This window comes from Leptonotus elevatus, chromosome 11 (genome assembly GCF_054856555.1).
Source record: "Leptonotus elevatus isolate MCC_2025b chromosome 11, RoL_Lele_1.0, whole genome shotgun sequence".
Taxonomy (NCBI): domain Eukaryota; kingdom Metazoa; phylum Chordata; class Actinopteri; order Syngnathiformes; family Syngnathidae; genus Leptonotus; species Leptonotus elevatus.
The window spans coordinates 7085828-7100350 of NC_141249.1; the positions used below are offsets into that span (position 1 = coordinate 7085828).

Here is a 14523-nt window from a genome sequence, read left to right on the forward strand (position 1 = left end):
CTGAGATTCTACGTTTAAGATTCTAGTAGTTTCATACTACTAGTTTTATTTCATGAGTTTTTCCAACAAAAATTTTGCCGAGCTTGTTTCACTTGATCAAAGATTACCTTTATTCTTGTATTGTCGTAAACCTTGGCCTTCATAATTAGTCGACAAACGTGTGTTCCTAAAACTCAACTTCTGAAATAGTGAATTTATTTAGAACTTTTTGAAAAAGCTTTGCACTTTATTGCATTTTTGAAAACTGGTTAACTACTAGATTGTGAGGACAAGCAGTTAAGAAAATGGATGGATGGATGCGTTTTATTTTATTTTTCAGAATTTTTTATTCACTTTACTGTGTGTTCTATATCAAACGTGTTCCATAAATAAATGTAGAAAATAAAGCAGAAATTAGTTTTTCATTTTATGTAATTCTAAGGAAATGTATTCTATTGGGATATATATTGTTTTCTGGATATAAAGTTTTGTCGATTTTACATCACTAGTGTGAATGTGTCGTGTTTTTCTGACTTTGTGTTTTCATCTTTCTTTTCCCACCGTGGTTTTACTGTACCAGCCTTACCCATCAAGATTTCATGCCATCATACATTTTAACTCTGCATTATTTATTTTTGCAGTCTTTTTAAAACCAAAGCTCAGCTGTCCTTGTGCCTTTACACATTGCAAATTAATGCATATCCATGCAAATTCTTTAAAAAAGGAAGGCTGAGAATTTGAATATTTTGCTTAAAGCTGCACCCAGGTCGACCCTACCATTCGGCATTTGAAAGCAGAGTGTCTTTTTGAATACTGAGGCACTCTCTTTGTCATGTTAGCCAGAGGGGCTGGATGAGCGGACCAGCACCGGCAGGATGGGCAGGCATCGGATGGGTAGCTGCGCGCAGACAGACTAATTGGGAAAAGGGGGGGGGGGGGACGGCGGGTGTTGGTAAGGGTGAGGAAAAGGTGGGGTATGCAGGAAGGGGGGAATTCAAGACGACGACCCCAAGTTAGGTGGGAGGTGAGAGAGGACAGTGAGTGGGGGATAGGAAAGAAGCGGCGAAAGTAGGTTGAGGAAATATTGTGTTTGGTGTGTATGGAGCAATACTGACTTACTGTATTAATATTATAGTTATTGGCTGGTCATTGTACGTTTTTTTGGCTTAAATCCAAGCCATTGCTTCAAATACATTTGATTATTTCCAAACTCAAAAAAGGAATGTCTTGTATCTATTGTTGAACATTCATTATTATTATGAGACCTGCAGTTAATACTTTGTGACTTGGATTCATACGGCTAGTCAACTAGACAATGCAACATCTATTTGGAATTATGTTCTATTGTGGTCAGAACACTACAATTTTAGTAATCTACGGCATATATTGATGTAATAAAGTGACTGCAGGTACATCGGAACCACTACAACTTTATGTAGTGGTTTAGTTCAGATAATGAAAAAGGCTGGGACGGGGGGAAAAAAAAGTTAGTTGGGTAAAACCGCCCAAAATATAAAGCAGTCCGAATTGGGGATGAGGATTTACACCACAAATGTTCACACTCGTCCCTACTTTGTCAATCATATTTCTTTACAGGTTTGTGTTGAGAATCAAAATAAATCTTATTTCCTATAGTAATATAATAGTTTTTGCTTCATATAATTATCATGTTGGCATTTGTTGAGAATGAGGTAACGAGTTGCACGTAGTTGATCAGATACTGTATGTGTCTCTAGCAGAAAATATTTATTATAATTTTATGTGGACTCTTAAATGGATGTTCACATGCAGTGAATAATATTGCTAATCCATGTCATTGGACATGTTGACTGCATTTTTTTGTCGATATTATTATTTTTTCAGTAATACAGGACCCAAAATCTCTCACCAAAAAAAATTCTGTTGGGAAGCAATAAAACAAACAACAAAAATAAAAGCAGGTCTTGGTTTCACTGAAACAAATTAAGAGAATTATTCACCAAATCAAGTGACACACAATTTTATTAGAACGCTGACACATGAATGCGTGTTGGTATATTAATTATGATATTAAATTTGTCTGCTACCAGAATTTGTTCCTGTTAAAAACCAGCTTCTTTGTAGAGGACTCTGGAGGCCGAGCTGCCCTGAACTAGGTTGAGCTACGTCGGGCAGCCAGCTAGATTGATCTGGCTGCAGTAGCCAGGGGAATATAAAGCAGGGCAGAGGCTTAAAGTCTGAGTCCCCCAAGGGACGAGTCCTTGCAGCATGGGGAGAGGGGCATGAACTTAGTTCCTTCTGCCTCCCTCCTTCGGCCGCTGTATCCGCACGCTGAATAACTTTCCATCACTTCCATGGTTTCTTATGACATTCACTTCGTCTCTCTCTGTCTGTTTCAGCCTTCCTCACAAACTTTCTTTTCACCTCTTCTTGCCTGATTATTTTCAGCATGTTCCATTTCACTCTCCTTTTTCACAGTCGCATTCACAGTTCTTTATTTCCCTCAGCTATAGAGTATTTGAAAGCACATGTGAAAGCACAAGTGAATGTCGCTCATGAAGTTAACACCCAAAATGAAACACCAAGGCTAGTGTCGAGTTGACTATGACATTTTTTTTTTATGAACACTTTTAAAACTTGCTCGCTTTGGTAGCCACCTTTTTAATGCTGGTGTTCTTCATTTTATTTTGACTCAGTGGCCAAAAGCAAGGGTCCTTGTGCGTTAGAAACAGCCAAGCTGGGGTCACAATGCAGTCGACATTCAGTTTAAGGTCATATTTTCGGTTTCTGAAACATTTAGGATAAATGATTTATGCTTGAACGGACAGTTACACTCCCGTATGCCTGGTCATTGTGCTCAATTTGAACATCCTGTTAGAAAACGCGACGCACAGGCAACAGCATCACACAAATAGATGGCCTTTCTGCTTTTCACTTTCTATGTTCTATAGACGACATTATATTTGTCAGTCACCATGCTAAATAAAGTAATCGGTTTCCACCTCGCTCCAAAAGTGTGGTTATTTGCTGTATCGTCATTTTGTTGACCTTAGCTTAAGTATTTCCGTTGGGTTGCAATGCCAGAAGCATGGACTTATATACTGTAACTGTACATATATCCATGAAAACGTTGCTGAGCAATCAGTGTAGTATTCAAGTGAGGCTTGTTTAGCGAGTGGAACGGTGCTGCACAGAAGTCATTTCTGTGCTACAAAAACCAAGATTCTTAGCCAATAGAAATAATTGAAGAAGAAGAAGACTCGAGCATGCGCAGAAGGCAAACCACAAAGAGTCACTCCTAAAATAATGTGGGTTGAATGAGAATGTAACTTAAGTTGAGACCTATTTTTAAGAGAAATAAGACTGCTTCTATTTGCTGAAATGTTGTTGCGCCTCCCTGTTGTACTGTGTTATATTCTGCAGGGGTATGATGCAAAGCTGCTGTTGTAGTGTGGCGGTGCAGTGATAGCAGGATGGTCCACTGGGGGAACCCAGAGCATTCTGTCTCACTGAGTGATACCCCTGTCTCCACTCACGAAAAACAGCACACACGCATACCGGCGTCTGCCAACCTAGCAGCACATGCCTCCCTCACTGCCCCCGCCACCCTCCTTGCAAATCTCCAAATATATTATCTGCCTCTTTTTCTATTGTCTTGGGAAAATGGCTAACAGGGAGGTACATATATGTGAGTGCTGTTGGTGTGTGGGTGGGGGGTGGGGGAGCGTAGGGTGTTGCACAAAACTGTGGAGGACCACCTTCTTTTGTGCAATTCTTGTATCTTCATCACAGTCGGGTCAGGTATGATAAAAGAGAGGAGGCAAAAAGGAGTGACAGAAGACTGATACTTCCATGTAATGTAGAAAAAAAAACTAAAACATTTGCCACTTTCACATTGCATTTGCTGTAAATGCCATGGGTGGCGGGTTACCGCATTAACAAAATAAAATGGGTCAGCGTGACAACTCCAATTGCTTATTCAAACTTTCTGTACTTATATGCTGTATGAATGGACTGTCAATGCTGCTTACTAACTGCCGGGAGAAGTGAAGCCACCAGCGGCCATCTTACATTGCCACTCAGTAAGCCCACCTAACTTGAATACTGTCCATTGATATCTTCGCATAGCTTTCACGTTATTTTTTTGTCTCTACGGCAAAAATGCCACCGTGTTTGGCATACCGTTGTACCAGTAAGTCCCTGACAAGTGCTACATGCGCATTTCATCGCTAAGAATATGATTTTTAATTTTTTGCACTTTTTCCCCACAGACACTGCTTATTTTGGAAGATGAATTTAATGTTCGAATTTTATGGAAGTATTATTTTAAAACAGTTTATACTACCGCCGTTGATTCATACTCCAGAATATTTCAACTGAATTATTATTATTTTTTGATAACTGCAACAAAAATGTCTTTGTATAAATGGAAGATAGAAAACGATCCTCACTTGAGGTTCTCTGGGGAGGAAGAGTAGGACCTGCTGCACTTGTTTTATTTTGTTCTGGAGGGACAGTTCAACTTCGGTTGAAGAAATTTGTTATTTTTGAAATAACACTTATGAATATTTGGACTTTTTGAAAAGAACTGTACACCTTTTTTAAATACCATATTATTGTTGGGTAAAATGTTTATTTTTAAAGTTAAAACAATACCAAATTCATGTTTAAAATTTTAAAAAATAGTATTCATTATCAATATAGTCTAGAAAAGATAATAAGCTGTAAACAGTAACACAATTTCTGAGCATAATAAGAAGTGGAGTGTTTGCTTAACAGAGATAGAAATGTAGTTTGGGATGCATGCGGTTTTCAAGATTACACTATTTTCTTTTAATTTTTGGAGTGTTTATTGAATTTTTTTTCTTGAATGTTGCTTCGGTTATGTTTTTGGGTTGATGATTGTGATAGTGATGATGTTTAGAATGATAATGATGATGACAACGAGTGATGATGTTCGTGTGGAGTGCTAGGATGATGTGTGCCTTTGTATGTTGTGTTTGTTTTTTTGTTTTTACTTTTTTTATTTATTGTGTGTTTTCATGTTTTCTGTTTGGATGTTGTGTCATCATGTTTTTGGGTTGAGGATTATGACAATGATGTTTGAAATGATGATGATGACAACGATAATGACAATGTTTAGTTGTTTAGATGTTAAGTTGTGTACAGATATGTTTTTTGGGGGGGTTGGTGGTAGTTGGTTGGTTTTAAGCCTGTTTTTTGTTGTTTGTTTTTTAAACAAACAATGATGGTATCCCAGCTGAGATGTTGCAGCGGTCGATGAGGAATCTCAACAGCAGATTTGAATGGATTTAGATTTAGATACAGGACATAATTTTTTTTAAAAGAAAGAAAATTCCAGCAGTGTTTCTTAAATGGTATGCTATAAGGTTTCAAACTTTCAATTACTATGAATAAAATAATTTTCTTTCATTACTCTTTGTTTTAATGGATTGTTATAAAGTTCCCGTAATTTTTTTGTGTCACCCTGTATAAAGTTAACAGTGGTTCTCAAAACAACTTGGCAGATTCTTAGACAAATGTCAATCGTCTCCCTCCCAAGTGCGCGCCCCCACCCACGTGCTGTGCATATCAGGTTTTTGATGACGTATAGGTCTGATGTGTACGGATGAGCGTTTACAGTGCAGACCCATCACATGCATATCCGATTTATATCCACATACGAAAAAGACCCAGGTCAGATATGATAGTATGGTCAATGCAAACAGTGACTACGTTTACATGCAGTCAATATTCGGGTTAAGGCTAGAATTCCGGTTTCTGAAATATCAGAGTTAACCCTTTTATATGCGTGGCGGACATAGTTACTCTTGTTTACATGGTCATTTGTGTTCGATTGGAATGTCCCGTTCGGTTCGCGACACGCAGACAACGTAATTACGTAAATTGACATAATTTCCACTTTTAACCTTCTATGGGCAATATTTATGTCACTCACCACACTAAATAAAGTAGTTGGTTTCCTCCTCGCTCAAGAAGTGTGGTTCTTTGAAGCAAGCGTTGTTTGCTGACAACTAGTGTTAATTTTATCAGCTGTTTTTAAATTCCGTTTTCAATCACACTAGTTTTTTTTTTCATAGTTAGTCAATTTCGTCCCATTTTTATTCAGTCACCTTTTAGTCGACTATAACTCGAGCATTTTAGTCTTTATTTTGGTCAACAAAAACATAATTTTATTCATCTAGTTTTATTCAACAAAAACTGTCAATGCTTTAGTCTAGTTTTAGTCAGGACAATCATTTGACCCTTTTCCATTTTTTGGGGTCAGCAGCTGATATTGAACATTTCCATCTAATCTCAAACTACTTCACATAAAATGTTCTCATCTTTTTGACTTACAACCACTTCACACACAATTACAGTATATCAACAAGTGGCTATTATGACTCCATGCTACAAGCTAGTAAGTTAGTTTGCGTTATTGTTGGAACGTTACAGCTGTTGGATTAATGTTACGTTATAAACAACCACCACCAAACTTTTTGTTAATTTACCACGATGTCTTTGTAATGAACAGCGAAGTCTCTCTTCAAAGTATTACAAAATAATAATTTCCGTCTCGTCTTTGTTCGTGAACTAAAATTTCCATAGATTTGAGTCCAGTCTTTATTAAGTGAGTTACATTTTCGTCTTGTCTTTATTAGTGGACGAAAATGCACACTGATTTAGTTGCAGCTATTGTTTATTAATGGTGGCTTTAGTCTAGTCTAGTCTGGTTTTTGTCCGGTGAAAAATGTGTGTTGACGAATTTATTTTTATTTAGTTTTTGTTAACGAAATTAACACTACTGACAACGGCTTGAGTATTTCCGGTGGGTTACACGCCAGAAGCATAGACTTATATACACTTGTATTCACTGTACAGTATGTGTATATAGGCACAAACTGTGGCGTTTTCTATAATGTGAAAATGCATTGGAGAAATCAATGTGTTCAAGGGAGGCTTCTTTAGCAAGTAGGACTGAACTGCACATACAAGTCGTGACTACATAGACCAAGATTCCTTGCGAATCAAATAAGTGAAAAAGAAGGAAATAGAGAGCATGCGCACAGCGAAAAACATTGCCCCGATCTATCTAGATATTCCGAATGCGTTTATATGAGCAAGAATTGTGGTTATGAAAGGAGTAACCCAGGGCTCTTATTCTGGTTTTTAAAAGCCTGAATAAGAGCATATTTGGGTTTTTGCGTGTGTTTACATGGCCTAATAAAACCCAAATATTGCCAATATTCGGGTTTTAAAAGGGTTATTGCCTGCATGTAAACGTAGTCATTGTTTTAGCCCCGCAATTTTGGTACCTTTTGCTAATCTAATGTTTTTAACAGGACAAGCTATTGCTCAACTCACTTTACTTGTTTGGTATTCACTCTAAAGTGCTAACACTCAACTAAAGGACATAACAACCACACTGAGACAGCAAGAAAGATTTTTGTCTTCCTAATGATTGACCAGTTTCTGAAAATGTTAACTTCTTGTTCAGATAACAGTTGACTAAAATGAAAATGGAAATGCATTGAATTTTTGAATAGATTACCAAGCATTGGTAGATAGAAAAATCAGCCTCGTTCTAAGATCTTTCTCACAGACATAAGATGCCAGTTTGTTTAATGGCTATAGACAGAGAACTGCAAATGTCTTCGCAATATATGATGCCAATATACCTGAGGATGGCAATCTTATATGTTGCGTAGCCCTTAGAAATATATATATAGCACACATCTGCTGTTTCTATGTCACATTATTCACACGTACAAACACGCACGTTCCCGATGGTCCTGTATGAGATCAGAGTCTCGGCAGTCCCTCGACTGTCACTCAAGCGCAGATACCTGATGTGGGCGGGGCTGTGACAACTCTCAAATCTGGCAAGTCAAATGTTTTTATTTGCAGGCAAAGCGAGTCCCAGTGTGTGTGTTTGGGTTTGTGTACCATATGCAGTGCGCCAAGGAGGGCTCTCAGGAACATATTGGTGCTTGTACATAGTGGTTAATAATAGTAGCAAACGCACACAGCGATGGCAGCTCTGATGTGTGTGACAGTTTTACAGCCGCGCACGCCAAGACACAGACACGCATATGTACACACACACACGCCCACACACACAGACCTCCTCTGCCACCCAGCTCTCTGTCTTTGTTGACTTCTCAATTCTATCACAAATTCTGAAAAAAACAGCTACTTCCCACCGACCTCCCCTACCCTACCCTATGCTTCATTTTTTGGGCACATGCACACAAAATATATAGGTGTGTCAAACTCAGCCACCCACACAACCGTACACTGATACAAATGTACATGCTTAACCCCCCCATCCATGAAAGCAAGCAGGAATTCACATACATCATACACTCAAATGCACACGCACTCACCCCCCTTCTGTCATAGCTCATTGTTGCTTTTGCTTGTTTGTCTGTGACAATGCTTGTGTTGTGCTGCAGTGGCAGCTTTATGTTTTTTTGTTTTTAAAGGGGGCGGGGGTTACGTGGGGGCTTGGTTGGCGGATCAGTGACTGCTCCCCATGCGAGGTCTTAGCAACATTGTGCAGCAGACACCCAACTTGTCATCATCAGGATCAGTTTATGTGGGATGGCATGGGGATACAGACGGAGTGAGAGATGGCAGAGCGGCAGCCCGACTCGGACGTGTCCTGTCACAAAAAGTGCAAGCTAGGCTTTGGACTTAGTGGCCATGCTTGGCAGACATGGCAAGACAAAGCGAGATGAGGGAGGACAGAGCATAGACAAGGGGTCGCAAACACAACTCATTTAGGTGCTCTGGGAGATAAAATCTGGGCGTGCCACAAACAAGGGGTTCTAGTAAGTGTCAAAATTAACGATAAGTCAGCAACTATTATAATTGGGTCATTGTTATTTATAATTGTCAAAATCCTCTGATTTCAGCCTCTCAAGAGGAATAAGGGCCTGAGCAGTGACTGCTGTGACAAATGTTGTCCCTTTTTTTGGCCTGTTGTAGAGGTCACATTTTCAAGAAATCCTCCCACAGATTTGATCTGATTGTTTCATTTAAAGATGTTCCAGATGAAAAGTAAAAGCGAATGTTTTTATTTCGCCGAATACTGAATACTGTTTGCCAAGAAAAATGAAGCTGATTTTGATGGTCTTCACGTTAGTGAAAACATATGTAACTTTGCACACTCATCACACCTGGCATAATAATCAATATTTTATTAGATTATTGTGCTTTAAAAAAAAAAAAAAGGCTCAATAGCGCCTTATATGTTTTAACGACATAATCCTGGTTGCACCAAAATTTATGAAACATTGGAGGCATATGAAAGAGTCCCAAAAAGTATTTTGGAGCCATATGCTAAATCTAACAGGAGGTCTGACATTTTGACTTTTTTGTTTCAAATTTTGTCCCACATCACATTCGGCCTATTGTAGAAGTCACATTTTAAAGAACTCTTCCTTGACATCTTATCCGATTGTCTTGAAACTGTGGGCGTATCATGCCAAGATTTTCAAGGTGGAAAAAGTACAAGCAAAGCTTTTTATATCTTGCCATTGAAAAATTACGCTGAGTTTGATAAACATGCGTGAAAAAGGACGACTTGACTGAGACGAAGACGACTTGACTGAGACGAAGACGAATGACATTTTTAATACACATCAGGGCTGATACAAAACCTAAAACATATATGTAAAGGTTATTTTGCCTTTTTCAAAAAAATAATATTCCAATGTACCCCAGAGTGGCACGCAGCTCTAGTTATTCTCTGATTTCACTCGTACTTCATGAAAGCAGACTCATTATTCTTTTATGTTTAATCAAAATAAGATGTGTAAACATTTGCTTTATACTTGGGGAAAACAATGACTGAACAGTAACTGTATCACTTCCAAAAAGGTCGCGTGATACCCCTATCATTATTGTTTAGTTGCTGTTTTTTTTTTTTTTTAAATCATGAAACAATACCAACTAAACATCAATTGGTTAATAGTTACAGTGGTTCTCAACCTTTTTTTCCAGTGACGTACGCCCTGTCATATTTGGAAATAAAATGAAATATATAATTAATTATAAATAAAAGATTTGTGCTCATAAAACATATTATCAACATTAGGTGTCCTCCTTTGGGCTCACAGTAAAGCTCTGTTCTCAAAAATAAATAATTAACTGAATTTTAAATAAAGTTTACAAGTGATTGACAAGTGATTCTAGGTAGGCATATGACAAGTTGGGTCGAACCATGCTGGTATGGGGAAGATGCTGGGTTAATAGGATAGTGGAATTGAATAGCCTAACGAATATAAAATTAATTTTATGAACTTGGATTTTTCTGAAATATTTACATATATATTTTAAAATCTCACGTACGCCCTGGAGGGCCTTCACGTTCCCCCAGTATACGTACCCCCGTTTGAGAAACAATGGGTTAATAAACAGTAACTGGGTTTTACAATACATTCTAATGCAAGATGAAATTTGATCCGATTAATCGATGGAATAATTGATAGAATAAATAATTCCAAAAATGTTCAATCGTGACAACCCTAGCGTTCAAAAAAGTACAACAAATTCAACCCTCTCAATCTTTAATAACAGTTCAGAACATTAATGTAACTTCTTCACAACAAGATTGGCGACCGTGCAAAATATCATCCCGTGGGCCGCAAATGGCCCTTGGGCCGTGAGTTTGAGACCCCTGGCATAGACAGTCACCAGGATTCATCTCTGGTCTTGGACGCAGCTGAAAGAGAGGTAGCCGAGCTGTGACACAGACTGTAGGAAGGACCCCACCACCCTGCACCTTTTTGAGCCTGGAGAGGCACGAGCGCGGGGCAGACAGACAAGACAGACAGACAAGAGAGACAGACAAGAGAGTGGACCCGGTGCTGGGCGACCGCGCGGCTGTTGTGGTGCGGCTCACCCATATGGTGCTCTGCTCTGTTCCTGCTCCCTGTCTAAATCCATATGCCGCCTCTAGAAAAGGTGCCCCCCTCAGCCCTCGCATCCCCTCCCACCTTGCTTGAAGAGCATTGAGACCCCCCCCCCCCCCATCCCACAAGGGAGGTGTTGGGAGGTAAAGCCCCGAAGGCTTGTACTCCCCACCACCCCCCTTACCTCTTAACCCCTCTGAGCTGCTTAGCCCATTGTCGCTACAATCTGCCACCACCGTAGCTTCGGCACAGTTTTTTTCCCTCTCTCTCTCTCTCTCTCTTTCTCTTTCTTTCTCTTCCTTCATCCTTTCATCTCCCTTTGGCACCCCATAATCGATGAACTTATTAACTGCTAATTATTCAAGCTGTGGACTGAGGATCCCTGCCTGTCTGTGGAGAAAAGGGACCATTACCACTTTGTTTAGCCACGTGAAGTCGTTGATACGGCCCATTCATTTGGATTAAGTGCATTTAGGAGCCACTGTTTAGTACTTGTCAGATTGTTATCACAAGTGATTAACATTAATCCTCATTTTGTTCAGCCACTTGAGTGCCCAAGAGAGTTTTATCATAAAATACACACTGATTATTTGTATCTTCTTTTTGATATGTGTTCCTCTAAACTGTGTGTGTCTGTTTCGCTCTCTCAGGAGGTGCTTCAGACGATACCAAAGTTCTGCTTTCCCTTTGACATGGAAAGGTATGATTCTCTCTCGCTCTCCTGCTTCCTTTTACTCCCCACCGCATCTCGGTTTCAACCTGCTTTATGTACACGCACGCGGAACATAATTTACCATGTGATCACAAACTAATGAGCTCAATTGTATTGAAAATTGTCATTCACAAAGACAACATTCAAATTTGATTAACACAATCTTATAGGTATTAAAATAAGCAATATGTTGATTTTTGTGGTTGTCGTTTGCTGTGGCAGAATTAAATTATGATACACATTATTGTAGACTAAACCGAAAGTTTAATTAGCATCTCAAAAGTTAGCACTATTTTGCTTTTAACTTTAGTGCTTTAATTAGCACATGTTTCATTGTATATTTGTATTATTAGTGGTTATAATGTTATGACTGTTATTTCCTCTTCCCACCAACCACCACACACGTTATTTAAAAAAAAAAAGGAAATTAAACTCAACCAATGTATTGTTATGTTGATAGGTAGTATTATCATTTTTTGAATGTTATAATGTAATGCACAGATGTATGAAAAAAATTAAATTAAAACCTGAATAACTATAACTACATTGACAAGAAGTGAACATTTATAGACCAGCCTTTTTCTGACACATGAAACCACTCAGGCCAGCATCTTTCCTCAAGGCAGTGGGCTTTAATTTTTGGCTTGGGAAAAGGCCATAATAAAATTCCCATTACAAAGAGAGGAGAGAGACTGTGTGCTCCACTGTGGAATATCTTTTTTTTCCCCACCGAAGCTGAGCTGCTGCCATCTAGTGGTACCCGTGGAGCTTGTTTTGGGCTCTCTCGAGCTTGAGAGTTTCTCAAGATGCCATACTGAGAATGGATTGATTACATGACATTGGATTTGGTGAAAATGATGACTTTAGTTTTATTGTTGGCATAATTCCATAGATTTAATGCAATTTAATCCTCTTGTGTACACGGATTGTCTTTTAGAGTGTCTCAGAGTCATGTTGGACAGAACTTCACCTTTGTGCTGACGGATATCGACGGCAAGCAGAGGTTCGGGTTCTGTCGTCTTACTCAAGGTTGCAGAGTCTGCATTTGTCTTCTCAGGTATCAAACGCACGCACGCACGCACGCACGCACGCACGCACGCACGCACACACACACACCAAAATAATCATGAATGCTCATTTTGGGGATTCGGAGAGGTGTATTCATTTAACAAAATGTTCATAATTGCGCTTGTAGTGTTTAGATTGAATCACTTCATTTGCACTGGTTGTTTGTATGGCTGTCACAATTTAAGATATTTTTAGAATCCATTATTCTATCAATTATTCCATCGAACAATTCAATACAAAATTATTTTGTATTAAAATATATCGATTAATAATAATCACATTTCCCAATTAGTGTTTATTAACCTATTACTGTTGTTTATTTGTTTTGTTTGTTTATTAAACAAAACGAGAAGTAATCAACAGTGAAGCAATATCACACAAGAGAGAGATTTTGTTCTCACCAGAAGGGCTCCACTTCTGGGCTTCATCTTCAACTACACATCAATTAAAGGTTATTCATACTATGGTTTGCAAATAACGATTATTTATGCAAATGCTTAAACTATCTTTTTTTTTTGTGATTATGATTCGATTACTGGTCCATAATGTCAGAAAATAAGAAAAATGTTGCTCACTGTTCTCCAAAAGACTACAGAAATGGAAGAATATTTACTTTGTATTTGGAAAATTTTAAGCTAAACAATAGCTCTAAACAATTCATTGATTATTAAAATAGTCCAATAATAATAATGTCTTATAATTAGTTTATCGATTAATCGATTAATTTTGACACCTCTTGTTGTTTTTAATTTTTCCCTCTCATGTAACTAATTAAAGAAAACTAAATATTAGCACCCACATTATAACACACACGACACCACTACACTAATAAGAATATTTTTGTGTATATATATATATCTCAAACAGTGTTAATGAAAATTTAGCATTTTTATCTTAAGGCTGACTTCTTAAATCAGCTCTTGCATTGGATGTCATTAGATTGTAGCGGTGCACCTGATGTTGTGACCAGAAGAAATGCGTTTCATTGATGTGCTGTATGTCAATGTGTGATGTGACGTTTGATGTGGATAAAAGGAAACCTGATGGAAATGACTCAAATCTCACTTTCTTTGTTTAACCTGCCTCACATGCTCAAAAAGCTCATGTGCAGAATTAGAATTTGGCAACGCGAGTATGTATGTTTGATTTCTTGTTGAACATACCTTTAGAATAAAACTGAAAAAAGGAGACCTTCATATACAAGTTTTTTTTAATGTACAAAAAAAGTATTTACTTTGGTAAGCCCTACTTGAAATGGTCCATGGATGCTGTGTTTTTTCTCTCCATTCAATCCTCACAAGATGAAAAACAAATCTTCGAAGTAAGCACATCTTTTTTGAGACAGTTTCTTTCTCATCCTCAGTCTTCACACTGAGCTGAACTTTGCCAGATTAAGCAGTTTAAATTCTTGTCTGCCCACACAAATGTGTTAGTGATTTACTCACAATTATCCAAAAGTTGAGCAGTTTTTGATATTGTAAAGGTGGATTTATCCTATCACAGCAGACATAAAGGAGAACATCAAACCCAGCACCTTCTTTGCATAATTACACCCCAACAAAGACCATTATCATTTAATTCTCACATAATTGCATGTTGACACAGTGTTTTTTCTTTCTTTTTCTTTTTTTTGTGCAGATGTAATTACCCTACCATTGAAAGAAAGAACACACATCTCAATGGACATGCTTGTGCACTTTAGGATAAACTGGAAAATGTGCAAAATTAACCCATTTATTACACTCATATATATATATATATATATATATATATATATATATATATATATATATATATATATATTATTATTATTATTATATATATTATTGTGTGTGTGTGTGTTTGGTGGACAGTCATGGGTTT

The 14523-nt window shown here is 37.9% G+C and overlaps 1 protein-coding gene across 2 annotated transcripts in view; it reads left to right on the top strand.

Annotated features, from left to right (window-relative positions):
- Nucleotides 1–14523, top strand: part of dennd1b (DENN/MADD domain containing 1B) — a 138262-nt gene that overhangs the window by 42865 nt on the left and 80874 nt on the right. For both annotated transcript variants that reach the window (XM_086089998.1, XM_086089999.1), the window contains exons 4-5: nucleotides 11531–11580; nucleotides 12530–12649. In XM_086089998.1, the coding sequence (XP_085946124.1) occupies nucleotides 11531–11580; nucleotides 12530–12649 (170 nt within the window). The remainder of the gene's footprint in view (nucleotides 1–11530; nucleotides 11581–12529; nucleotides 12650–14523) is intronic.